The 26,117-nt window shown below is 42.9% G+C and overlaps 2 protein-coding genes and 3 long non-coding RNA genes across 5 annotated transcripts; 3 read left to right on the forward strand and 2 right to left on the reverse strand.

The window, feature by feature from the left end:
• Positions 1-1,619: 1,619 nt before the first annotated feature.
• LOC110013713 lies at positions 1,620-11,318 on the forward strand. The gene is made up of 6 exons (XR_002872718.1): positions 1,620-1,779; positions 1,854-1,915; positions 2,011-2,520; positions 2,595-2,740; positions 2,822-2,885; positions 10,384-11,318. It is a non-coding gene; the product is annotated as an uncharacterized LOC110013713 (long non-coding RNA).
• Positions 2,483-2,931, reverse strand: LOC111946910. The gene is made up of 2 exons (XR_002872719.1): positions 2,816-2,931; positions 2,483-2,730 (listed from the first exon to the last, which is right to left on the reverse strand). It is a non-coding gene; the product is annotated as an uncharacterized LOC111946910 (long non-coding RNA).
• On the forward strand, positions 8,749-11,318 carry LOC111946909. The gene is made up of 2 exons (XM_023952158.1): positions 8,749-10,486; positions 10,561-11,318. Exon 1 carries the CDS (start codon positions 9,021-9,023, stop codon positions 10,167-10,169), a length of 1,149 nt encoding a protein of 382 aa, XP_023807926.1. The 5' UTR covers positions 8,749-9,020; the 3' UTR covers positions 10,170-10,486; positions 10,561-11,318.
• Positions 11,319-13,770: 2,452 nt separating this feature from the next.
• LOC110014434 (acyl-coenzyme A thioesterase 1-like) lies at positions 13,771-25,382 on the forward strand. The gene is made up of 13 exons (XM_023952157.1): positions 13,771-13,898; positions 14,991-15,134; positions 15,292-15,350; positions 18,168-18,373; positions 19,691-19,790; positions 21,008-21,192; positions 22,415-22,578; positions 22,663-22,782; positions 24,430-24,512; positions 24,583-24,673; positions 24,743-24,823; positions 24,932-25,073; positions 25,158-25,382. The coding sequence occupies exons 4-13, from the start codon at positions 18,181-18,183 to the stop codon at positions 25,280-25,282; spliced, it is 1,284 nt and encodes a 427-aa protein (XP_023807925.1). The 5' UTR covers positions 13,771-13,898; positions 14,991-15,134; positions 15,292-15,350; positions 18,168-18,180; the 3' UTR covers positions 25,283-25,382.
• LOC110017594 lies at positions 21,892-22,514 on the reverse strand. Its single transcript, XR_002293027.2, has 2 exons — positions 22,398-22,514; positions 21,892-22,222 (listed from the first exon to the last, which is right to left on the reverse strand). It is a non-coding gene; the product is annotated as an uncharacterized LOC110017594 (long non-coding RNA).
• Positions 25,383-26,117: the final 735 nt, after the last annotated feature.

Consider the following 26,117-nt stretch of genomic DNA (forward strand, 5'->3'; position numbering starts at 1 on the left):
CCAGCACACTGAGACTGTATGCTAGCCGCAAGGAAGGAGGCCAAGGACTAGTGAGCGTAGAAGCCACTATCCAGGATGAAACATCCAAGATGCATGAGTACATCAAGCTCAAGGCCCCAACTGAAAGTGTGCTCAGTGAATGTCTCAGGCAATGGAGAGCAGAGGATACAGTGCTGGAGGACAGATTCTCATGGGAGGACAAACCCCTGCATGGGATGTACCACCGGACCATAACTGAAGTGGCTGATATCAAGAAGTCCTACCAATGGCTAGTCAGAGCTGGCCTACAGGACAGCACTGCAGGGTGTAAGATGCTGGCAGGGAAAGCATACATGGAGCGCCACAACCGTGGCAGAAACGTAAAATATACAGAATCGTGTGCAAAATATATACTGGAAACCCCGAGATCAAAATGGGAAACCCCTCCAAAAGTGGTGGAGAAATAGTGAGCAAAGATCCTGTGGGACTTCCAGATCCAGACTGAATGAACAGGCAGGGCTTGAGAAGCGCGTGCTTCTGGGGGATACTCCTGCTTGGGTCAGATAGGACGTCTCGGTTCTTGCTTCCAATAGAGCAGTGTTTTTCAACCAGTGTGCTGGGGGAGATGGTCATGTGTGCCATGGGAAATTACCCATTTTCAGTGATCTAAAAACATTTTCCATCTCCAGGATATCAGCTCTGTCTTCATCCAAACAGGCCCTGATAAAACACAGTAGTTAGGAATATGAAAGATCATAAAATATTTTTTTCTGTTTATTTGATTAAATTAAAGACATTTTGATAAGAATGACGGTACCGCGATTTAGCCATAGCGTCAGCTCTGTTTTTAGAAAAGTCCCGCCCCTTTAACTGTGTCCACCAATCATTCTTGGAGGCTTAATCACACGTCATCAGCCTGACCAATCAGAAGTGGTTAAAGTCTTCACTTCCTTGTTCTGATTCTGCTCATAAAGTCTCTCAGTTCTAACAAAAATACCAGCTAAAGCTCGTCTTTAGCGGTGTAGCTTTCCACAGAATCTGTGGCAGTTTTTGCACTACATTTCCCATGATGCATCGGGTTAAAGCGACGGTGTCTCAGCGTAAAATGACTCTTCCCTGTTAAACGTCTTGCAGAATTTTTGACAAGGATAAAGTGCGCCTTGGCTCAAAAAAGGTTGAAAAACACTGCAATAGAGGAGGAGAGCTGGTTCAATAAACACTCCTGAGTGCCAGAATGGTCTGTTTTTATTGTTTTTTTAAAATTTTTATTTAATTTACTGATTTTATGCTGTTGTTTTAGTTTGTTGTTTTGTTTTTATTCTGCGTTGTCAAGCACTTTTGGTCCAGCTCCTGCTGTTTTAAAAGGGCTTTATAAATAAAGTTGACTTGACTTGACTTCCGCCAGGGAACCGTGGTGCAGTGGGCCCAGTAGAGGTGTGTTTAAGCATGCATGTGCAGTGACACGTGTCACAGAATGTTTGATTGGTTGTTCTGCATGTCAATCATGTGAGAATAATTGTTCACTGAGTGTTTTTTTAAATATATATATATATATATATATATATATATATATATATATATATATATATATATATATATATATATATATATATATATATATATATATATAGTCCAGTCCAAAACATTTATGTGTTTACTCTGTTGTTCTAAATTATATTTTAATTTGCACCATCTAGTGGTGAGAGCATGTGGAACAAAGTTCAATTAAAGTTCCACACGGACTCATTTAACTACGCACACAGCTATCAGCGTATTGCTGCAGCCACGTGAAGATCTCCGGTAAGATCGGTAGAAATCACATCGATGTATAACAGAATTATCAATGTAATAATTTGTTTATTGTGTTTATTTAGAAAATTAAAGGAAAGCTGAAGCCAAATGAGTAATTAGCCCCTCGTGGATGTCAGCCCACGAGGTTTGTGTGCTTTTATTTGTATAATTTAAGATTCATATTTTGTAAGCTGTAGAATTGTATTTGATGCATATTTGTGTTTTTTATTTTGCTGCCAGTTCTCACGGGTTGTGAAGACCAATAAACCCTGTTTTAAACACCTCGTGCTCATGCTAATTCCTCGAGGGTGCTACAGTGAGAACTCTTCTGCTCCGCATGGGTCATGGGTAGACGAGACGGTGCCAGCGCCGAGAGGGACAACAGCGCCACCCTGCGACGGCCAAATGCACAACACCGAACTTCAGGTTCCCAAAGATGAATGTTGCATCAAGGACTCCGATTAATATTAGTTAATATGAAAGTATAACCGTCGAGAAGAGACTGCAATAAGAAACAGGATATTTTTCGTTTCTGTTTAATCGAAGGGACTGAGATAATATAATTTTTTTTTCCTGTTCAAGTTTAAGTGATTTGTTCAATAGTGAAATTTATCTATGCCAAGTAACCTGTATATTGTTCATATTGTCATGGCTACAGAACGACAGAGACCCAGATGCTGGAACCCGGAATGAGACAGAGCTCAGGTAACTTGGCAAGAGGAAAGGGGATTTAATGAGGTAGCTGGTCAGGTAAGGCACAGTTTCTGGAGGTCCGGAGATAGAGAGACTACGGCCCGTGGCGTCACTGGTTGATGTCCTCACAGAGTCCGGGGTTGGCAGCGTGGATCCGTCTCTTGAGGGTGTTTACTCGGCAGAGGCTCGTGGTGAGGTCAGGGGAAGCAGACCAGAGGCGGTTCCAGAGTGCAACAGGTTCAGGCGACCACTCGTGACTGGGGTTTCCTGCAGACAGGTAAAGCAACGTTCATTAACAGCTGGCTAGAAACTAGGAAGCAAACGTGAACTACAGGTGAAGGCCAATATGCACCATCAGGGGCAACGGACTGGCGAAGACAGATGATCCTGGAACTCCTTAAGTAGGCGGATGAGGTGATGAGGTAAGTGGTCGCAGCTGGGATGAATCAGGAGCCAAGCGGAGAGGAGAGGGGGAGGAGTCCGACAGAGGCACCATATCACATATTTAGTGATTCAGAGTTAACAGGAATTAGATGTAATATTTGCCTATTCAAGACAAGTTATTGTTGCTTACTGAACACAGTGGTTTAAGTTCAATATTTTATGTTGCATTAAAAAATTAAGACATTTTGCAGTACTGTTAAGTTAAAGGTGCAGTGATTTAAACCAACTTTTTTCTATTTTCCCTACAAAGTACAAAAAACTAAATCAGTATTTTAATCTTTAAAGTCAAACGCAAGCTTAAAAATGTCAAGATTGGATGTTTCATCTGAAGTTGGCGAAGATGATGTGACATTCAGGTTAAATGAGCAACCATCAGAAGCTGAGTGCGTTGGAGATGATATCCCCACTACCTCACAAGATGCACGAAAGAGCCAAAGAGTCCGTACGCTAACGGAAAAGGGGCAAGAGCTGCATGATGAGCAGGTAAAGAAGGCCGCACATCGTTTCAGCACGTGCTACGAGAAGTGGAAGGTTGTCATTAAAGAGAATAAGAAAGCTATAGATGGACAACGCTCAATGGATCTCCTGGATGAACACATCACAAAAGTAAACAGTGCTGCTACCAATGTTTGTTCTGCATATGATGATTTAAGACGCATTGACTCTCCTGACAATGACACAAGACGCAGGATGGATACCTGTGATGCAGTAACAAGGAGCATCATGGAAGCAGCTGAAAGATCCCAAACATTAAGAAACAGAGGTCAAAAGGATGAAGAAGTTTGGAAGGACGTAGAGTTAGTGTTCAAGTCTGCTGCTTCTGCAAGGTTAAGTGTTAAATCTCATCACAGTCCAAAGTGTTCAAGCAGACACTCCAGCAAGAGACAAGAGGCAGCAGCTGAAGTTGCCGCAAATGAAGCTGCCTTAGAAGTTCAACTGGAACAAGAAAATCGAATAAGGGAAATTGAAAAGCAAGAAGCAGAAATTGCACAGAAACAACGAGAGCTGGAAGCAAAGCGCAGAGAAGTGGATCGACTGGAAACAATCAAAAGGCTTCAAGCTGCTAAAGCAAGACAAAGAGTATATGAGCAGAGTGAAAGTTCAGATGAAGACACATATGATGTGCTCCACCAGCAAACCTCTGGTAAGGAAAAAACGGTTAAGTCAGAAACCAGTAGCTTACCCCTCAGACCTCCTTTCCCACCTCAAAATGTGATCTCCACTCCAGAAGTAAACACAACAGAGCTGGTAAGAGCCTTCGCAGAATCTCTCAACGCAAATCGTCTCCCGGTCCCAGAGCCAACTATATTCAATGGTGACCCACTCAGATACAATGACTGGAAGATTTCATTTCTGACTCTTGTTGACAGGAAAGCTTTACCAGCCGAAGAGAAGACATACTATTTGCGGAAGTATGTAAGTGGACCTGCAAGGAAAGCCATAGAAAGTTACTTTTTGCTGGGTACAGAATCTGCCTACAATGCAGCATGGACAGTTCTTGAAGACAGGTATGGCAATCCATTCCTCATTGCTAAGGCATTTAGAGACAAACTTGACGCATGGCCAAAGATCAGTTCCAAGGGCAGTGTGGAACTTCAAGAATATGCTGACTTTCTTCGCAGTTGTAATGCAGCCATGCCACACATCAAAGGTCTCGAAGTACTAAATGACTGCAATGAAAACCAAAAAATGCTTGCAAAACTTCCTGACTGGCTCACATCAAGGTGGAACAGAAAGGTTACAGAAGTCCAAGAACAGAGCCACATATTTCCAAGTTTCAGCGATTTTGTTGCGTTCATGTCATGTGAAGCCAAAATTGCATGTAATCCCATAACTTCTCTCTATGCTCTGAAACCAAGAGAAAATGAGAAAACAAAGTTACAAACAACCAGGACTCATGGCGCAAAGGTCATGGCACTGAACTCCAATGAAAGGGCTGTCAGTTTAAGCTGTGTCTATTGTGAGAAAGCAGGTCACAGTCTGCAGAAATGTTTCAAATTCATGAATGAGAACATTGGAGAAAGACTGAAGTTTGCACAAGAGAAGAAGTTATGCTTTGGCTGTTTGAAGTTGGGCCATCGCTCCAAGGATTGTCACAACAGAGAAACCTGTGACACGTGTAAGAAAAAACATCCAACATGTCTTCACGACACACGGACTAAAGAAGAGCGAACTCAGACAAAGAACAATGAAGCAAGGAGCACTGATAAAACAAAACAAAGGAAAAAAGATTCAACACTACAAGATACCAATTTCACACAAACAAGTGAAGCAACTTCTAACAGAGTAATGCAGAATGTCAAGGATACTCACACATCCTCTATTGTTCCTGTGTGGGTTTCAGCTGAAAGTGAGCCAGAGCGTGAAGTTCTAGTGTATGCACTTCTTGATACACAGAGCGACACGACCTTCATTTTACAGGAAACTGCCAGAGCCTTGCACACTGTAAATGAGGTAGTTCAGCTAAGGCTTACTACAATATCATCAAGAAATACTGTTGTTACCTGTCACAAGCTCTCTGGTTTTTTACTCAAATCAGATCATCCCTCTGCCAGTAACGTATGCCAGAGACTTCATTCCAGCGAATCGGAATCACATTCCAACACCAGCAACTGCCAAGGCATGGCCCCATCTCGAACACATTGTAGATGAAATCGCTCCACTCCAAAGTTGTGATGTTGGTCTTCTGATTGGTTATAACTGCCCACAAGCACTCATACCCCGTCAAGTGGTTTCTGGCAAGGAAAATCAGCCCTTTGGACAAAAAACTGATCTGGGCTGAAGTATCGTGGGCTTTGGCAATCCATGTCTTGATTATGGTGATGCCTTTGGAGTAAGCCACAAAGTCATTGTGAAGCAAGTGGTTCCAGGTGTTCAACCATCTTCAAGGTTCACCAATGAAGTGCATTACGTGTGCAGAACTCAAATAAAGGAAATGGTCTCACCTGCTAATGTAATCAAGCTGCTGGAGTCTGACTTTGCAGAAAGAGCTGCAGAAGATGTTAAGATCTCCCAAGAAGATCTCAGGTTTCTGACAAAGATGAAGGAAGGCATCAGGCTCAAGGAGGATGGACATTTTGAGATGCCACTTCCGTTTAAGAGTGACAAACCTAACTTACCTGACAACAAATCATGTGCCATACATAGGCTCAGATGTTTGGAAAGAAAGTTGAGAAGAAACAAGCAATACTACATGGATTACAAGAAGTTCATGGAAGAAATCATCGCTCACGGCGACGCTGAAAAGGTTCCTGAGCAAGACATCAACAATACCCCAGCATGGTACATTCCCCACCATGGGGTGTACCACCCTCAGAAACCAGGAAAGATTCGCATTGTCTTTGATGGCTCTGCTAAGTTTCAAGGAACATCCATTAACGACCATCTTTTGACTGGCCCAGAGCTTACAAACACCCTGCTCGGAGTCTTGTGTCGTTTCCGTAGAAGCCCAGTGGCTATAATGTGCGATATTGAACGCATGTTTCACCAGTTTCACGTGTGTGCTGCTGACCAAGACTACCTACGGTTCTTATGGTGGGAGAATGGCGACCTCGACACCCCATTTACCATCTACAGAATGAAAGTTCATCTGTTTGGTGCGGCATCTTCTCCAGGCTGCGCCAATTATGGCCTCAAACATCTGGCAGCTGAAGGAGAAGGACGTTTCAGTAAGGAAACAGTGAAGTTTATAAAAACAAACCTTTATGTCGACGATGGCTTAGCAAGTGTTGATACGGAAAGCCAAGCAGTCCAGTTAGTCAAAGAGGCATGTGAACTCTGCAGCACAGGCAAACTTCGATTACACAAGTTCATATCCAACAGCACAAAGGTCTTGGCTTCACTTCCAAAGGAAGAATGTTTAGTATCTGCCAAAAATAAGGACATGGCATTGAGTGAAATCCACATAGAGAGAGCACTAGGCGTGCAATGGTTTGTGGAATCAGACCAGTTCCAGTTCAGAGTGACTGTTAAGAAAAATCCACTCACTCGAAGAGGAGTTTTATCCACAGTTGCCTCTGTGTTCGATCCACTTGGATTTGTGTCACCCTTCATCCTGCTAGGAAAGCAGATCCTGCAGCAGATGTGTCGAGATAAACTCAGCTGGGATGACACCTTACCTGAAAATCTTCGACCTCAGTGGGAATCTTGGCTGCTTGATCTAAGGAATTTGGCAAAGGTAAAGATTCAAAGATGCTACACTCCAAATAACTTCAAGGCAGAGCATTATGAACTGCACCACTTCTATGACGCCAGTACTTCTGGATACGGCATGTGTACCTACCTCAGAGCAGTAAGCACATCTGGTGAAGTCCACTGTTCCTTGGTGATGGGAAGATCAAGAGTTCCACCATCGAAAGTTACGACCATTCCCCGACTTGAGTTGTCAGCTGCTGTAGTTGCTGTTCGCACTGGTGATATGCTGAAAAAGGAACTGGAAGTTGAAATTTTGCAAGAAACCTACTGGACCGATTCAAAGGTTGTTCTAGGATACATCGCGAACGAAGCCAGGAGGTTCCATGTTTTTGTTGCAAACAGAGTTGAATGTATTAAACAAAGCACAGAGCCTGCACAGTGGAGGTACGTGGCGTCCGAAGAGAACCCAGCAGACCATGCCTCTAGAGGTCTTACAGCTGAACAACTTATAGCCTCAAACTGGTTTCAAGGTCCAGATTTTCTCTGGCAGAAGGTCATGTCCAGTGGTGAGATCAAGGTGGGAGAGATATCAAGCAGTGATCCGGAAGTCAAGAAGGTTCAGGTGCTCAAGACACAAGCCAAAGAACAAAGATCTCTTCTGGATCACATACACAAGTTCTCAGACTGGTCAAGAATGATCAAAGCCATTGCTAGACTCAAGCGCCTCGCAAAGGAAGTGAAGGAACGCAAGAGAAGATCTTGTGAAGTCAGTAATGTGGAAGAAAGAAGGGAAGCAGAGCTGACAGTTATCAGAATGGTTCAAGATGCTGCCTTCTCGCATGAAATAAAGTAGGGTTGTGCCGATGGACGATATCATCGTCCATCGTGATGGGTGACTGACATCCCGATGGAGAGACCACCATCGTGATGCCACGCCCCCGCCACGTTGCGCGTCGACACCATAAGCCGCGGTTACATGTACAAAATATCCTGATGGGATCAATGGTCGGATTAGAATCCAACCATGTACATGGGCCCAGAAAAATGTTTTCAGAATATAAAAACGTTCACTAAGGTCACAATTTCGGTCGGAATAAATCATTCGCACACGCGCAGTATTCGCACATGCGCAGTTTGAAAACCGGAAGAGGATACAACTTCCGCCGAGCGGCTTTTTTTCCAAACTTTATTGAAGGTAACAATTCAATACAAAACGATAACAGCGCCGAGCGGCTATATACATTGACATGTCAGCTCGGTAAAATACGAGACGATCTTCTAAACGTGCTTTTAATAATGTTACGGTTATTATGAAACACCTGTTCGCTCATCATTTGAATTTTAATCCGTGTGGTCAGTGCTTTTTCTGAACGTAGCCAGGATTAGCAGTATGCTAACACACGGGCTAACAACATTAGCTTTGGAGCTGCGGGACGGATCGCAGTCTTAAATCTCCCACACATACCGCTCATGTACCCCCCCCCCTTCCCATCAAACATAAAGCTGTAAATCCGCCCTCCGCCGGTCCACTTCGCTAGTTAAGTGCGGGAGCGGACTACTTCTTTTCTATTTTGCTTGTTACTTTTTCTGTTAAAGTCACTTCCCTCAGTTTATACTGGATCATCGCGGATTAACCATTAGTTGGGAAATAAAATGAAAAAAGCAAAATAACGAATAGCAGTTATATAAGAACGAAAAATGTAAAAATACCCCCCCCCCCGACGATGTCATCGTCCATCCCGATGGTTGACAGCAAACATCGTCAACGGCCAAATTAGGGGACATCGCCCAACCCTAAAATAAAGTCCCTTCAAAATCCCACATCAATCCAAACCAAAGGCATTGTCAATAAGTTACATAAATTGAGTGCATTTCTGGATGACCAAGGCTCACTTCGAGTTGGAGGACGTCTCAAGCATGCTGCTTTACATTCTAATATCAAGCATCCAGTTATCTTACCAAGAGACAGCCATGTGTCAATGTTACTCATCAAGCATTACCATGAGAAAACATACCATCAAGGACGAGGGATCACTATGAACAAGCTCCGCGCAAGTGGATATTGGATCCTTGGGTGCAGCAAGGTTGTATCCTCTTATATCCACAGATGTGTTAAATGCAGAAAGTTCAGGAGATGCACAGAACAGCAGAAAATGGCAGACCTCCCGGAAGATCGGATGGAGACTACTCCACCATTTACCTACTGTGGGATGGACTGCTTTGGTCCTTTTTATGTCAAGGAAGGCAGGAAGGAGCTAAAGCGCTACGGCTTGTTAATCACCTGCATGTGCTCAAGAGCAGTGCACATAGAAATGCTTGATGATTTAACCACCGATGCCTTCATCAATGCACTGCGTGTGTTCATCGCCATAAGAGGCTCAGTTCGTCAGATAAGATGCGATCAGGGAACAAACTTTGTCGGTGCAAGAAATGAGTTTGCAGAGGCATTCAAGGAAATGGACCAAATCAAGCTGGAAAATCTGGAATGCGAGTTTCTCATGAACACCCCAGCTTCAAGTCATATGGGTGGTGTCTGGGAACGACAAATCCGCACCATAAGAAGTGTTCTGTCATCCATCCTTGAACAATCAGCTAAACAACTTGACAGCTCCTCCCTAAGAACTTTCCTTTATGAAGTCATGGCAGTGATAAATAGTCGACCTCTTACCACAGATCAACTATGTGACCCATCAAGCCCAGAACCTCTGACGCCAAACCACATATTGACCATGAAGTCCACAATCATCTCTCCACCACCAGGCAAGTTTGTCAAGGAAGATCTTTATCTTCAGAAGAGGTGGCGTCGTGTTCAACTCCTTGCCAATACCTTTTGGACAAGATGGAAAAAGGAGTACTTGCTGAATCTTCAAAGTAGACAAAAATGGACTAAACAATACCGAAATGCCCAAATCAATGATATTGTACTTTTGAAAGATGAAATAACACCACGAAACCAGTGGAAGTTGGCAAAAATCGTTGATGTGTACCTTAGTAAGGAAGAAAGAGTGAGAAAGGTCAAGCTACTGATGAGTGATCGCTCTCTAGATGAAACAGGAAAGCGTATCTCCAAACCTGTTTACCTGGAAAGGCCCATTCAGAAGACAGTTGTCCTGTTGGAAGCAAATTAAGGAGACTGAACTCTTAATACTCTAAATAAAAGAGTAACAAGTCATATTCCATAATTAGTTCACAATTCATTGAATATTAAGAATAACTAGTTCATAAGTTTAAAAGCAATATTTAGTTCTATAAATCACAAGTGATTGGTGGGAGTGTAACAGTCCAAAACATTTATGTGTTTACTCTGTTGTTCTAAATTATATTTTAATTTTCACCATCTAGTGGTGAGAGCATGTGGAACAAAGTTCAATTAAAGTTCCACACGGACTCATTTAACTACGGGCACAGCTATCAGCGCATTGCTGCAGCCACGTGAAGATCTCCGGTAAGATCGGTAGAAATCACATCGATGTATAACAGAATTATCAATGTAATAATTTGTTTATTGTGTTTATTTAGAAAGTTAAAGGAAAGTTGAAGCCAAATGAGCAATTAGCCCCTCGTGGATGTCAGCCCACGAGGTTTGTGTGCTTTTATTTGTATAATTTAAGATTCATATTTTGTAAGCTGTAGAATTGTATTTGATGCATATTTGTGTATTTATTTTGCCCGCCAGTTCTCACGGGTTGTGAAGACCAATAAACCCTGTTTTAAACACCTCGTGCTATTCAATATGTCAGTCAATTTCAATAGGTCTGTAAATTTTAGCCAAAATCAAAAAACCTGCGTCGTTTTCTAGGACATAGTATCTGCAGAGCGGTAGAATTTTATGTCGTGGGCGTGACAGTTGGCACGGAGCAATCTCGCTCCCCCTTCCCCTCCCTGCTGCTGGGAGCTCAGAACAGAGAGCTTGTGGCCTTCTGAGTGTATTCTCTACATCACAAATAAGCTCCTTATAAAATGCCATTTGTTTAAATAAAAACTCAGACATGCTGGTTAATTCTAAATTGTCTTTGTACATGTCTTCCATCGGAAACAATGGCACAATAATATGTTCAAAACACCTCTTTTGGGGGGAGTGGGTCATTTAAAATTATAATTTAAAGAGATGAGACCACAAGTCTATGCTGGTTAATGCAGCTGATGTTCCAACCAATGGTCACGATAGTCTTTGGTTTCTCGCCTGCAGAAGCGACGCCTGTATGTATTTACTGATGGTTTTGTGTAGTTTTGGGATGTTATGTCATTTGTCAGTGATTAAAAACGTATAAAAAAAATGTAAACTTAGTGTTTTGTGTTTTTACTCCATAATAGCAATGCTGTACATTTTAAAGCAATTTATTTTTAGGACAAAGTTTAGCTCGCTGTCCAGTAGAAAGAGTGTTGTTCCCTATTGAAGCTGAAGTCATGACTCATCAATATGGTGCAGCCAGCCTTATTTTGTCATGTCATGCTAAGGTCACAGAAATGTCTTAATTAGTCTGTTTTCAGACTGCCTTCAAGCGGACTTTTCTATTTTGAACCAAAGCCTGTAAACAAAACCATGCTACTAAAGATCTCTTCTGTCATTGGTCAGGAATGGCAAGGGTGGGCAAAGGGAAAATAGAAGACCTACGCTTTGCAGTCCTTGTCGGTTCACGGAATCAAGCTTTACATTTCACTAGGGCTGAGTATCACCAATAATTTCCACAAACGATTCATTTGATTCACCAGAGCCTGGTGGAATTTGATCCACTTGATTTCAATTTGATTCCATTTTTAATTTACACAGTTTGAACAGAAATACATTATGTTTTTAAGGTATTCATATTAATCTGATACAGTAAACGCAAAGTAAAATGTATCAGTGATATAATAAACCAAGTAGATCAACACCATACAGTGTAACATAGATTTTCAAATGGAGAAGCTCCAACAAAAATGTACAGATCATTAACATTGTACAGACTATAAACTGACTTATACAAGGTAAATACGCAGGAGTTTCAGTTTGGCCACCAGGTGGTGCTGGCGCTATAGCACAACACTTTATTCCAGAAGATTGGAGCAAAAAACTCTAGACCTTGCTTTAGACCAATGAGTTATATCACTAGAGGAGACATCACGTGGTTCCTCATGGGAGGAGAGCACCGCCATCTTGGTGAGGTCAAGTTACTGCTGCAGTGAATGCATTTGAACACATTTTTTGCAAAATGCCAGTTCATTGTTTGGGTTTCATCTGCCAAAATCAGATAAATGAGTCCAGTAAGGAGGTAGGTGTATCATTTCACATGTAAGTATTTTAATTTCTTTTCTTTTAAGGCTGCAGGGGCTTCATTAATAGAACACGTGTTGACATGCATGATGCTGCAGGGCTATTATCAACATGCTGCATGATGTACATTTATTTTGCTGTCAATATAAATGTACATTTTATTTTGCTAAACCTGTATATAGCATACTAGGCTATTATAGTAATATAGATTTATACATTTCTGACTCAGTAACTGAACTTTTCTTGCAGGTATCCAATGGATTCAGACTTAGGGAAAAAGTGGGCCTTGGCTATCAAAAGAGTTAACCCAGATGGATCACTGTGGTTACCAACTAGCAACACAGTCTGGCTGTTCAAAACATTTGTGGAAACATTCTTTTGAATATTATTATTATTAATATTAATAATAATAATATCATTTTTATTATTATTTATTTACTTATTATTTATTTATTGTTATTTATTGTTTGTATTGACTTACTATTGGTTTATTATTATTATTATTATTGACTTATTGTTGGGTTTTTCTAAATAATTTAAATTACATGTCAAAGAGGTCGAAAACTTCTTAATGTTTAGAAAATAATTTTAAAAATTCTTTCTAATAATTTTTTTATTTGTAAGAAGTCCTGCAACAATGCATTTTCATTCAAGTTTGAGCTTTTAAGGCTGACTGTTTCTCTTCTTTAACAACAAATGATGTATATATATATATATATTATATACATAAAATATAATATATTTATATATATGTATAAATATATTTAAATCTAAAAATATATACAGTTTATAAAAGCTACTTAGACACCACTAAAATCAATAGAAATCAATGTCATGTGGGCGTCGTCGACCTCACCAAGATGGCGTCGCGCTCCGCCACCGTCGGCCAGGCTTCTAAAGCGGGCGTGTCTCCTCTAGTGATATAACTCATTGCTTTAGACCACAAATGTTTTTTTTAAAGATGATTCCTTTACAGAGTTTGGAAAATTCTTGCCTGTGAGCTTATAAAGCTGTTAATTTAGTCGGTGATGCATGTATAGGTGGAACAAGCGTTAGCATTAGCCATCCTGTGGGAAATTCCTTACATGTTAGCATTAAGCTAGCGGACTTTGGCTTCACTGCTATTTGTCACCAGAAAAGGAATGACATAAAGATCTCTACTTTTACGGATCATCCATCCATCCATCTTCCTTTGCTTATCCAGGACCGGGTCGCAGGGGCAGCAGTCTAAGCAAAAATACCCAGACTTCCCTCGCTCCGCCCACTTCCTCCAGCTCCTCTGGGGGGAAACTGAGGCGTTCCCAGGCCAGCCGAGAGACATAGTCTCTCCAGGGTGTCCTGGGTCTTCCCCGGGGCCTCCACCCAGTGGAACACCTTCCCAGGGAGGCGTCCCGGAGGCATCCGGACTAGATGCCAGAGCCACCTCAACTGGCTCCTCTGGATGTGGAGGAGAAGCGGTTCTAATATGAGCTCTCCGCGGGTGACTGAGCATCTCACCCTATCTCTAAGGGAGCGCCCAGCCACCCTACGGAGGAAGCTCATTTCAACCGCCTGTATCCAGGACCTCGTTCTATGGCTCATGACCCAGAGCTCATGACCATAGGTGAGTATTGGAACGAAGATCAACAGGTACATTGAGAGCTTTGCTTTTTGTTTTAGCTCTCTCTTCACCACAGCGGACCGATACAGCGACCGCATAACTAACTACGGACGCCGCTCCGATCCACCTGTCAATCTCATGCTCCGGTCTTCCCTCACTCGTGAACAAGACTCCAAGATATTTAAATTCCTTCACCTGGAGCAGGGAAACTCCACCCTCACAGATATGACACAGATATTTGGCTTGGATCGTTTCAGATCTGTTCATCTATTATTAACCCAGACCTATATTTCACCAAATTTGAACGTCTGTAGGATGGCTCAGTTGGTTAAGGGCAGGACTGGTACATTGGACTGGATTTGGGTCTCCCTGAGCTGGTCCCAAGCCTGAATAAATACAGAGGGTCCATCTGCCCTAAAATCTTTGCCAAACCAAATATGCGAATCAGACCGATGATATCTATGGCGGATCGGTCGAGGCCCTGGTTAACGACTGCAGTCGATTTCTTCGAAATTGGACCACTGTTGGTCGAAGAAGGAGAGGAGGAAGGTGTGTTTGTAGAAAGAGAGAGACGAGGAAAGTTATGAGTGTTGGACTGAGTGTAGGGACTTTGACTGTTGGAATTATGTCAGGACAAGGTAGAGAGAGAGTTGACATGATGCAGAGGAGGAAGGTAGACATCACCAGGACATCCATGCACATTCACACACCAGTGGAGCCAAACTGGAGGCAGAGAGGGTGAAGTGTCTTGCCCAAGGACACAATGACAGTTGACTGGGGGGAGCAGGGATCGAACTGCTGACTCTTTAATTATTGGACGATCTCTTCAACCACTGCCGCAAAAAGAATCTTAACAAACAAAAACATATCTAATATATGTAAAAACAAAAAAAAAATCAACTGAATGACATTTATGTCTGTAACAACAATATAATAATTATGAAAAAATATGATTTAATATAATACAAAATGTATATCTTGCAAATAAAAAAAGAATCACGAAAATCAAAACAATAAAACACCTTGAAATACATCAGATTTGTTGATTAAATGCAATATAATTTTTTTTATTGTTCTTCCCTTCAATAATGACAGATTTAAAAAGGAATTGTGGGTAATATTCTCTTAATCCCGCCTCGATGAGAAACAACAATTCCGGTTTCCACCTGCGGGGGGCGGTAATGGACTGAATCCGTTAGAGGGAGACGAAGAAGAAGAAGAAGCAGCTTTGAGTTAGTCGTAAGTTTAAATACTTTACAAACAAGAATATTTAGATAAACTTTTAGTAGTTTAAATCAAGTCTTCTGGAAAACTCTGACTTTTTTAAAGCGGAAGTGTTTGTTTAGGTCCTTTTTTCCTCGTAGTTTTTCAGTTTTATGGATTTTTTTCCCCTTAGGAGCTGGAAGTTCAAAGATCAGCTGAGCTGCAGCTTCATTCTGTGAGACCTTCTGACCGGTGAGTCCAGTTCACACTGTTCGGTTCCCCGTGACATGATGGCAGAGCGTCTGTCCTGACACCGGAACTGCGAGTTTAATTCACAGAAAACAGTTTAGGATTATGATCCTGAAGCTCGAAATGTGAGGATTATTAATGGAGATTTAGAATCTGTAGAAACCTGTGCATTAAGTGATCCTACCCGTCAGAGAAGGGATTCAAACGTTTATTTTTATTTTCCATGTAAAGAAGAGATTCCGGAGCTCTGTCTGCGGGCACGTGCGTGTAGAGATGTAATGACAGCTGCACGTGACCCGAAAATAATCACAGAATCCATCAGAAACAGAGAAAAATGTGTCTTTTGCTGCCCAAAGACCTGCTAGAGCAGGGGTGGCGAACAAGTTTGACACCAAGAGCCGAATTTTTTCACTGTGAGAGTCAAAGAGCCACACCACACACTGACCTGCCAAGACACACACACACACACACACGCACGCACCCCCCCCCCACACACACACACGCGCAATTAAAGCTGTATTATTGTCCATAACACACTCCTCTCCCTACAACAGAACAGCAGTATTGTAATTGTGATTATTTCAAGGAAAGTGTCCACCCTCAATACACACATCAATGCAGCTTAGCCAGAGTTAACACAGAGACTACCCTAGAGGTCAGATACCCCCTCCACACACACAGGCTCCTCTCTCTCTCATTCCATACACACACACTCTCTCTCTCTTCATCTCACTCTTTTCTCTGCCTCTCTCTGACACACAACTACTCAGTGACGGGCAGTAAGGTTGATGCTGGTGAGAATGTGACTCCTCTGAAGTCAGATTTATGATGATAAAACTGAATATTTCACCATTTATCCAACAGCATTTAACTGGTAATTCTTTGTGTCTCAACATTCCTCTTTCAATGATACACCAACAAATACACAAACATCTGGACAGAGCATCCTTCTGGTGTCTGAGTCATTCATATTCACAATAAACACATTAAATACATTTCAGTTGTGTGCAACTTAAATTAATTTTGACCTTCATTGGAATATCTTGCTTTTATGTTTTTTTTTAATTGTATGACTGACATTTGCATCAAAAGCATATAATTTCTTAAGTATTGATACATTGCAATGAATCAGTTTATACTAAGGAGTAATAGTCCAACAAGTGCTGAGTTATAATTTAATTGACTCCGTCATTAACGTCCTCTCCTTCATGCTCACATTAGGAACCCGCTAACTTCGATACACACTCATTCAGCCAAACGGCATGCAACTCAATTCTGCTAACAGCTACCTGGCTCATGGTTTTACACTGAAAATGCCCCCTTTCCCATGAGTCTTGGGGGCAGAAGGCGGGGCTAAGCCCCGGGCCAGTTGCGGCCTCTCTGATCAGCTCCTTTACGTGAGTGTCGGTCAGAACGGACCGATGTCTGTTCTCCAAATTACAACAGGGCCTTTTTTCAAAGAGATTTCTGCTCATTTATCTCCGGTTCTCTCGCTGCCTCTTCAGTGACCAGCAGGGATCTCAGGGAGTCTGTCTCTGCATTAAAGGATCCATGAGAAAAGTGATCTGCGGTCGTTTCAGTCCAGTTGCGCAAGCAGCGTCACGTTCTGCGCTTCATTCATTCTGATTGCAGCTTTCTGCTGTTTGAGCTCCACAAAGAAGGAAAGTGGGATGATTGCCGTTTGAATGTGCACTTTGAAAAGCTTCAACTTGTTAATAAAAGAGACAATTTGTGTCAGATCAGGAAGTTTTTCATTTTCTCCGGGATCCGTTTTGTTCTTTTCTGCCATGACCAATGTTACTGCTTCCAAAAGCTCATAATAATAAACATAGTGACGCCATTCTGTTCAGTAAAAAGTAAGAATCTTCCCGTTCTTCCAGAAACATCCTGTGTTTATCTGTATATTTAACCATTTTGACCATGAGGGTAACGATCTGCACGCACATAAATCTATATCTATGTGTTCCGGCAGTGGGCGTAACCCGCGCAAATGATTGACGGTCACGTATGTGTCGGGAGCAGAATCAAACACACACACACGCCGCCAAATTACTTTTATTATTAATTATTTATTTTAATACCCTCTGATGGTTTGAGTGTGGTTTAAGAGGGAAAAAATTATGAAATGAGGCACAGGATATGGAAAATATGACGAGACGCAAAGAGCCGCACGCTCATTGTCCAAGAGCCGCGTGTTCGCCACCCCTGTGCTAGAGCAACGTTCCCATACAAATAAATTGATATGAAATTATTTTGTTAAATTGTGAATTGAATTTGTAGTCATCCAGGTTTTTGGGCAGTTTTTGACAAATGTTTGTATTTTTTGTAAAATTCAATAAAAAACAACATCTAACTGACCTTATGAGGTCACCAGGGTTAAGTATAAAAATCAGTCTTTTATTTTCATAATCCAACAAAAATGATTTGTGTTGATTTTTTTAATCCATTTCTAATAATGAATGTTTATTTATTTGAAGTCTGATCTGTTCATTACTGTGCGAATGATTGACATAAAGCAGCTTCAAACTTTCTCCTAAAAACCTCCACTCTGCAGCTCTGTGGTCCACGTGATGTTAATCGGTTTTGGGTTTTTGTTTGTGTTTTTCAAGGTTTGGTCTTTAAAGTAAAGTGTTCTTCTTTTCTGGGAGTTTTTAGAAAACATTATTCTGGCCGACTTACTGGAACGCATCATGAACTTTTCATGAATGAAATGTTCTAAAGTTTGCTCTCACAGAGAATCCAGGTCTGAATCGGTCTCTGACCCGGGTTGAACAGATCTCCTGGATTCATGGCGTCCTGTGGGTTCTTATGTTCTTACAGACCCGCGTCCGTCATGTCTCAGGCCGTCCCGCCTCTTCTCTCGGTTCGCCCGTCCCGGGCTCTGGTGGATGAGAAGTTCAGCGTTCTGGTGGAGAACCTGCCTCCAGGATGTCCGGTCACCATCCGCTCCCTCTATCAGAGCGAGGATAAGGACTTCTGGGAGGCCTATGGGCACTACGTCAGCAACCACAAGGGGACGGTTTCTGGTCAGTTCTCCTTTGATCCAGATTAAAATCTGAGTGTCCAGGTTGTCCAAATCCATGGGGAGGTCCATGACGACCAGGATTTAGCTCTCTTGTTTACCTTGAGTATAGAAACACGGTAGGATTTTTGTATGGAGGTATTATTTCAGCGCTTTCCCTGTGACTTCTGTTCGTCTCAGGCCGCTGCTCGCCAAAGGGGGGCGGGAGCAGCCGGCCCTGATACACTCTTTCTGTGCCATTGATGGAAAGACCTGTTCAAACCTGCATCAAAATTGCAGGACCAGTCAAGGACTCAGCCAGCAGAACAAACAACCTGCTGGCGCCCAGAAGAATTTAATCTACTGGGACTCTCTGCAGAAGCTGAGATGCCGTCCTTGGCTCTACCAAAACATATTCACTTCTTCAGATTGTAAAACTTGCAGCTGTGTGAACGGCTGACGCTGCTGCTTATCCCTCCTTGACCTCTGCACTCTTACTACCCCCCCCCCCCCCCCCCCCCCCCCCCCCCGTGCACTGTCTGGTAGGCAAACTACGGCCCCGGGGGCCCTTAAAACCATTTAATCAGGCCCGCCAAACTGTAATAAATTATATTGATGATCGTTATTAATATTTTCTTTTCCCTGTAATTCTGGAATCTACCCATAAATGGCTCAAAATAAACTGAGCTGTGTTTAGATATGATTTGTCGTCTTTCTGACATTCATGCGTGTTTTCCAGGTTAGGAAAGTCATTTTTGATGACTTTTAGAGGTTTTGGTGAAAAAAGGGCCAAACAAAATGTTCTGAGCGGGCTGCCTCCATGATGTCACAGGGTCACAGGGCCCCGCCCACTCGCTGACTTAGCTATAGACAAAATTAACCACAAACAGTGGCGGGATTGTTTTATGTCACAGTTTTCACAGCCCTCAGCTCTTATTTTGAAGTACGATTATCAACCACTTCATCTTTTTACGACCTTTTCCCTCCATTTGAGGCAGTTAAAGATCAGCTCTGCTGTTTGCGTCTTTGAAGACAAATGTATGTTTCCCTGACTTTTCTCATGGAACGTGTTGTTTACATTTGTGGTCCCTTCAGACTTTGCACCAGAGGGCTGATTGTAAAGTCCATACGGCAACGGCTCACATGTTGGAGCTTCAGGCTTTAGTGTTGGAAATATTTATGAACTTTTTGGCACCAAAACCCCAGAAAAATAGAGAATCTTAAGAAAATCTTAAAAAAGTTCTTTGTTGGTGTTTTTGTGTTCATGTCAGACTTTTGTTAACTGTCAAGTTTTTTTGTGCTTTCAAAGCATGAAAATGCTGAGACTTCTTCTAATTTTCAGTTTCAGAGGACATCAGCCTTGGAGGCACGTACACAGGAAAAGAGGCCATGGGTTTGTTGTGGAGCATGCGACCAATCCCCGGCAGCCGCAAAGGTCTCAGGTAAACATGGGGGGGGGGGCTGCAGCAGGACCCCTTAATTCACTGAAAGTAGTATTTGTTATGCGAGGGGTTGGACTTAGAACTCAGCTCCTTCAATCATCACTTGAAGAAAATGATGTCAGAACATCACATTCTACGTGACCAAGAAAAAGAGAAGGTTTAGAAGAATCCGGAATATCCATCTTTAATAAAAATGATTTAGAATCATTTTTTTTCTTCCACTCTGAAGTTAAAATAATTGTGCAAATCTACAGCTTTTATTTTGATAAGGTGAACAACTTTTACAGATGTAACTACTGAACTCTTTGTTCTAAAATAGAAATGAGATGTTCTTCAAAAGTTCTTTCCAGGTTTCCTGCAGAAGTTTCCCCAAATGTTTGGCTCTTGTAGTTTTCTTTGCTTTCACTCTTCCGTCAGTTCATCCCCACCTGGAGATGGCGCTCACTCCTCCATGATTTTCCAGTTCTCCCTTGCTTGTCATCAGGTGGTTCTAGCAGAACTTGGATTTTTGTTCTGGTTCTTTACCTTGCTGGAGGAGGCTGCTGCAGAAAGCCGTGGTTACTGCTGGTTTAGGGAGACTCTCACTCTGTAAAAGAACCTGGATCCAACAGAACCACACCATCACACTTCCTCCTCTGTGTTTATCAGTTGATGTCACACTGTGGAGCCATCATTTCCCCTCAGTGCAACAATTCTGTTTGATGAACCAAAGACTTAAATACTGGTTCCATGATGGCTTCTTCCAGTCTTCAGTGGGCCAGTATTTCCTGCATTTCCAAGCGTTTTTGGGTTATTCTGACGCCCTGACAAAGCTCATCCTGTCAGCTTACAGCTCTTCACAGATCAAACTGATACTGACTCACAGTGACCTCAGAAAGTGACCTATCTCAGAGTCGTCTCCTCTGGTTCAGGTGTGGTTTGGGCGCTGCCAGGCCTCTCTGGAATGTTGCCCTCTTTCAGTGGAGTTTATTCAACTGGCTTCCAGGAAGTCAGAATCTGTTTAAAATCTCATTTTTCCTGCATTTCATGATCAATAGAAACAAAAAAAAATAAAGAAGCTCTTAAGGACTTGAGGGTTTTGCTGCTTATGTGGAACCTCTTTGATCAAACTCTAAAAACATCAAGTGCATTTTCTTAAGTGAATGTACCAAGAGGCTCGGTGCAGCAGTCTGCTGCTGGTGTGGGATTTCATTTTCTAAACTCCCTGAACTGTTTAGGCTGAGGAAGAAGGACACCTGTGCCCCGATGCTGGTGACCATCTCAGTCTACAGTGGACATGGGGACGTCAGGGATCAGGCCCCGCTGGCGTCAGCGCTCGTGGAGAGGTGGCACGTGGCTCCAGGCGTCCAGAGGATCGAAATCACGGAGAAGGGAGTTCGAGGAACCCTGTTTCTACCTCCAGGTAAACCTGCGACACCTGAGAACAAGACTGAGAGCAGATCTAAGAACAGATCAGATGGAAAACCGTAAATGACGTAGACTTGTACAGTGCTTTACTACCTTTTTAGAAGGCCTGAAGTGTTTTAGAGTCCCATTGTACCATAAACACACTGATGACTCCATTGCTGAACACTGGTGCCAACCTACAACCATCAGGAGCAATGTGGGCTTCAGTGTCTTCAGCACTAAGTGGGCAAGACGGGGACCGAACCTGTGATCTTCCAATCTGAGGTCGACCGCTCTCCCGCCATTCCATGGTTGCCTATGTAAGAACATAGTCAAGAACATGCCTAGTAGTAGTTCATACAACAGATCCAAGAACAGGTCGTCAAATTCTGCTGAGAAACGCCTGTCCTAAAATGTGATTGACGCCCCGGACGCGTGGGAGGAGCTACCGCCACATGTTTTCGCTCCATGGAGCAGATTCTGTGTATCTCATTTACAATGCAGGAAAGACATGGATGATGTTGAGAGATCAGGTTTATTTATTTTGCAGAATTCTACAAAAACATGGGTAACACGTCTCCATGTCTGGGTTCATGAGATCAGACTGTCGCGGTACGGTGAGCTTCACCGTCTACTGCAGGATCCGTCTCTCACTGACCTAGTTTGATGGCCATGGTCCCTCAATAATCAGAGAGGGCTAAAATAAAAACAAGAATCAAACTGGAAGATCTTTTTATTATAGTCTAGAGAAAAATAAGAAAAATATCACAAGGTTTGGAAGGCCCGAGCAGGCGGCCTCCCGACGCCGCAGCAGGCAGCCAGATGCCCGGGGGCGGGCATAGCGAGCATTCTGGCGTGGTGAGCTCCGCCGCCAGGGCCTGGCATAGCGAGTCCAATCATTCCAGCCCCACGGGCCCTGCGACAGGCTGACGATCTCTCCAGGGTGTGTCCTGCCTTTGCCCAGCATTAGCCGGGACAGTCTCCAGCAACCCAGCAGCCCCTTGACGAAACATTGAAACCCGACGCCCCTGACGCGCGAATGGCATCTGATGTGAACACAGCATAAGAACATGTCTAAGAACAGGTCAAGGAACAGATCAAAGAATGTCTTAGGAGAAAGAAGAACATCACTTAAAGCCCTGAAATGGTTGATAATGCTCAGAGAATGAGGAGGAGGAAGCTGCAGGTCATTCGTCAGTAGGTGCTGCTGGAGATGCTCACCTTTGCCGTCCTCTCAGGTCCGGGACCGTTCCCTGCCATGCTGGACCTGTGGGGGGGCGGAGGGGGGCTGCAGGAGTACCGCGCCGCCCTGCTGGCGTGTCGAGGTTTCGCTTCTTTGGCTCTGGAGTATTTAAAGTCCAATGATACAAAGCCCAAAGGTCTGGACATGAAGTACTTTGAGGTTAGTGGGTTTGACCTTCAGCTGCAGGTCTTAGACCTGATGGTTCTACCAGGCAGAAGAACTGCTACTGTCTGTTTTGTACAGACGGCCTTTGAAATCATCAGGAGCCATCCTCAGGTCATCCCAGACAGAGTCGGAATCATCGGCCTCTGTTTCGGCACGCTCATGACCTTAAGCCTGGCAGCAGAATGCCCAACGATCAAGGTAAGACCTTGAAGTTCTCGCATGGTGCCGGCGGCTGTAACGTAATAAACACTGAAGCTCAGCGGTCGGATAACAAGGTTATAAAAACATTTCTCCGGCTGTAAATCTTAAGGCGTCCTTCTGGCTTGTTTAGTGTCTGCAGTGCCCCCACTTGGAGGACATTAGGTATTAAATTGTGAACGGATAAATGGATTTACATTTTAAAATTTTTCTTTTATCCATTCAGAATCCGTATTTTAGAGAAAGAGGCTGGAATGATAAGTTAGGGATATTGTTAATTACTTGAATACTATTTACTATTTGGTGTGAATTTTACTGAAATGTATAAAGGTACCATCATCTGCTTCAGGGTGTTCAGGTCAGGGGTCATTGATGGCCATACCATATGAGGCCACTCCCACTTCCTGAAGTCCAGCTGTGACACCATGTGGAGGAAAATGATCATCCAGGAACAGGAAGTTGGGGGTGTGATGGTGGAATTGGGGGATGATGAAAGCACCGCGCTCTGCAACACGCGTTCGGGCAACACGCGTCGTGTGGCCTTTGAAAGTTAAACCAGGTCAAACTTTGACCAATCAGGCACCTGGGTTTGGGTAGTGATGTATGGATGACGTCCCCTTTAATTCACAGAAGTACCAACTGTTTGAACATCAGTCATGGTGGAGAAATGAATAATCGCAGTTTGTGTCCGGCTGGATTCCCATGACATGTCTTTCATATATCAGAATGAAGGTGTTAAGAAAATGCCTGGTGCAAGATTTGCACCACTACAACATTTCACACCAAGCCTCTTCAAACTTCAGGTGACGGACATGCGCTAGAAAACTGTAGAAGATGAAGAAGAAGAAGCCCTTCCCTGCTAGTCTAGTGTGAACACCATGGGCTAAACACGTGTTGAAGAATGTGCTTTTAGTGATTTCTCCAGTCACATGTAGCATGAGGTAAGACCGTGCAGGGACTGGACCGTCGACAAGAATCAGATGGCTTTTGCTCTGACTGGTGATGCTTGTCCAGACTGCTGCTCCTCCTCCACCAAAGACCCCTGGAGACCAGGTTGAGCTCGCCTTCTCCAGCAACCCTGACGACCATCATTTTTGTGCAAGTTGACCCGACACTCATCAGTGCACTGGACGGTAGACCGTTGTCCAGGTCACGTGGTCTTCACTGCAAACGTTCATGTGTCCTGGCGTCAGTAATCACCTGCACCGGTCGTTTTTGGTGAAAGGTTTGTCTGGAAACCCTGGTACCCCTCAGATCTGACTCCTTAGGTTCTGAACACTGAACACTTGATGACCAAGTTCAACGTCTGACTATCTGCTACCAACCTGAAGGCGCCATGGCCAGGTGGACCTGCCTGTCCGTTTAGTGGCGTCGTGTGTTCATGGCTGTTTGATTGATGAACTTGGAAAGATTTACTGGTAAAATCAGCTTTTTAGACCCACAGAATGTTAGCAAACACTGTTAACGACATCTACTGTGTTTGTCCCTAACTTACTGTGAGTAGTAATGTATAATTATCTGTTAGAAGTTCAAAAAATTAACAAACTTTTGTAAATAAAGCTTTGGAATATCACAACAGATGAGGGGCGGAGCTTTTCAGTGTCTTCTGCTCCTGACGCTGTCAATAAATGTCTGTTTTCCTTTCAGCCTCGCTGCATTGTTTGCATCAGCAACATTCACAGTAAATCCAACGAAAACACCATTCAAGAGTTCCCTCAAGAAATACCCGAGTATGTGACGTATGATCGGCCGAGGCTTGCTTTTCTGTGGGGCGATGCTAACTCGCACATCTGACGGCAGGAAGTATAACAAAATCCACATGATGGAGGACGTCGTAGTCTGGAGAGACATGGGACTGGCTGTTCTGGAAGTTGGGCATCCTAAAGTCAAAGTAAGTGAAGCTGATGAGACAAAAACGTGTGTTTGTTTATCAGATCAGCTTTAAAATGTGTGTTTTCAGGTGGGGAACATTGACTGTCCAATGTTGTTGATCAACGGCACAGACGATCAGAACTGGCCGACGGTGGAGGTTGCCTCTGACGTGAGTTCTAGCTGCTGGATCCCATCGTGTTTAGCGTCTGTTGCTCAGTGGCGAGGGTTCTTTTGCTAACATTTAAAAAAAATAAAAAATACCTCTTACATTACCAAGATAATCAAGACGATGCGTGAAGCCGGGAAGGAATCTCTGGTGACCCGGCTGGATTACCCGGATGCAGGACACCTGATCGAGCCGCCGTTCTCGCCTCACTTCAGAGCCGCCAACTTCATGCTTCATGGCACCAAGAAAAAAGGTGAGCTGTTCCCAGAAATCACCAGACAGAATGCGGTCCAGGAGGAGCACCACAGCAGTTGAGTGTTCTTGTTTCACGTTGCAGTGATGATGCTGTGGGGAGGAAAAACCAAACCTCACGCTGATGCTCAGGAGGACTCCTGGAAGAAGATCCTCAGTTTTCTGCAGCTCCATCTTTACGGCGCTCCCAGCCTCAAAGCAAATTTATAAATGAAGAAGAAGAAACATGTTTACACTGACAGTTTGGATGTTTCCATGTTTGTTTTGTATGGGTCTTATCTGAGATATAAACATAAACCGAAGTTCAAGCAATCTCAGGGACCACGTTTATTACTTTTTAAATGCCCTAGAATGTTAGAATCTCAGGCTGAAGCATCCAATGAACTGCTTTGTTCAGAAGCATCTGCTAAATGGTTGAAAGGTTTAAAAAAATATTCTGAAAATCTCTGGTTCTATTTTCAGCTTTGAACAGATTAATTCTCTTGATCTAAATGGTAAAGTCTCACATCAATCGTATTCTGATCTATTTTCTTGTTGTTTCCAGTGTTTTTTTTTAAATTAGAAATGATTATGCTGTTTTTTAGCCAGAATCTTTAAAAAAATGTCATTTTCTAGGATGTAGTTTCTGCAAAGCGGCAATAGTTTAGTAGAAATTTACCTCTAAGTTGTGATCCAGAGCAACCCCACCCCCCTTTCCCTTTATTCAACATTTTGAAAGCAGAAATACTCAGAAATCCAGTTTTAATGTCAACTATAATACATATGTCCTCCATCAGAAAAATTCCAAGTTAAAAAACACAATTATTTTAGAGTGGGTTTTTAAAAAGCAAAGTTGGAAATTAGGTTTCAGGAAAGGAAACTAAAGCCTTAGTGGGGTAGATTTTCACCTTAGCAGCCTTCACATATAAACATACGTTGTTTTTTCTAAGACAAACATGGAAAAAACAAACATTATAAACAGTGAAACAGAAACTAGTTTGAAATTATCTGAGACGCTCAGAAAGGATCCTTTTTAAAGGCAAACTCTTTAAATCTTCATCAATAA

The sequence above is a fragment of the Oryzias latipes genome, chromosome 23, assembly GCF_002234675.1.
Source record: "Oryzias latipes chromosome 23, ASM223467v1".
Classification (NCBI taxonomy): Eukaryota; Metazoa; Chordata; class Actinopteri; order Beloniformes; family Adrianichthyidae; genus Oryzias; species Oryzias latipes.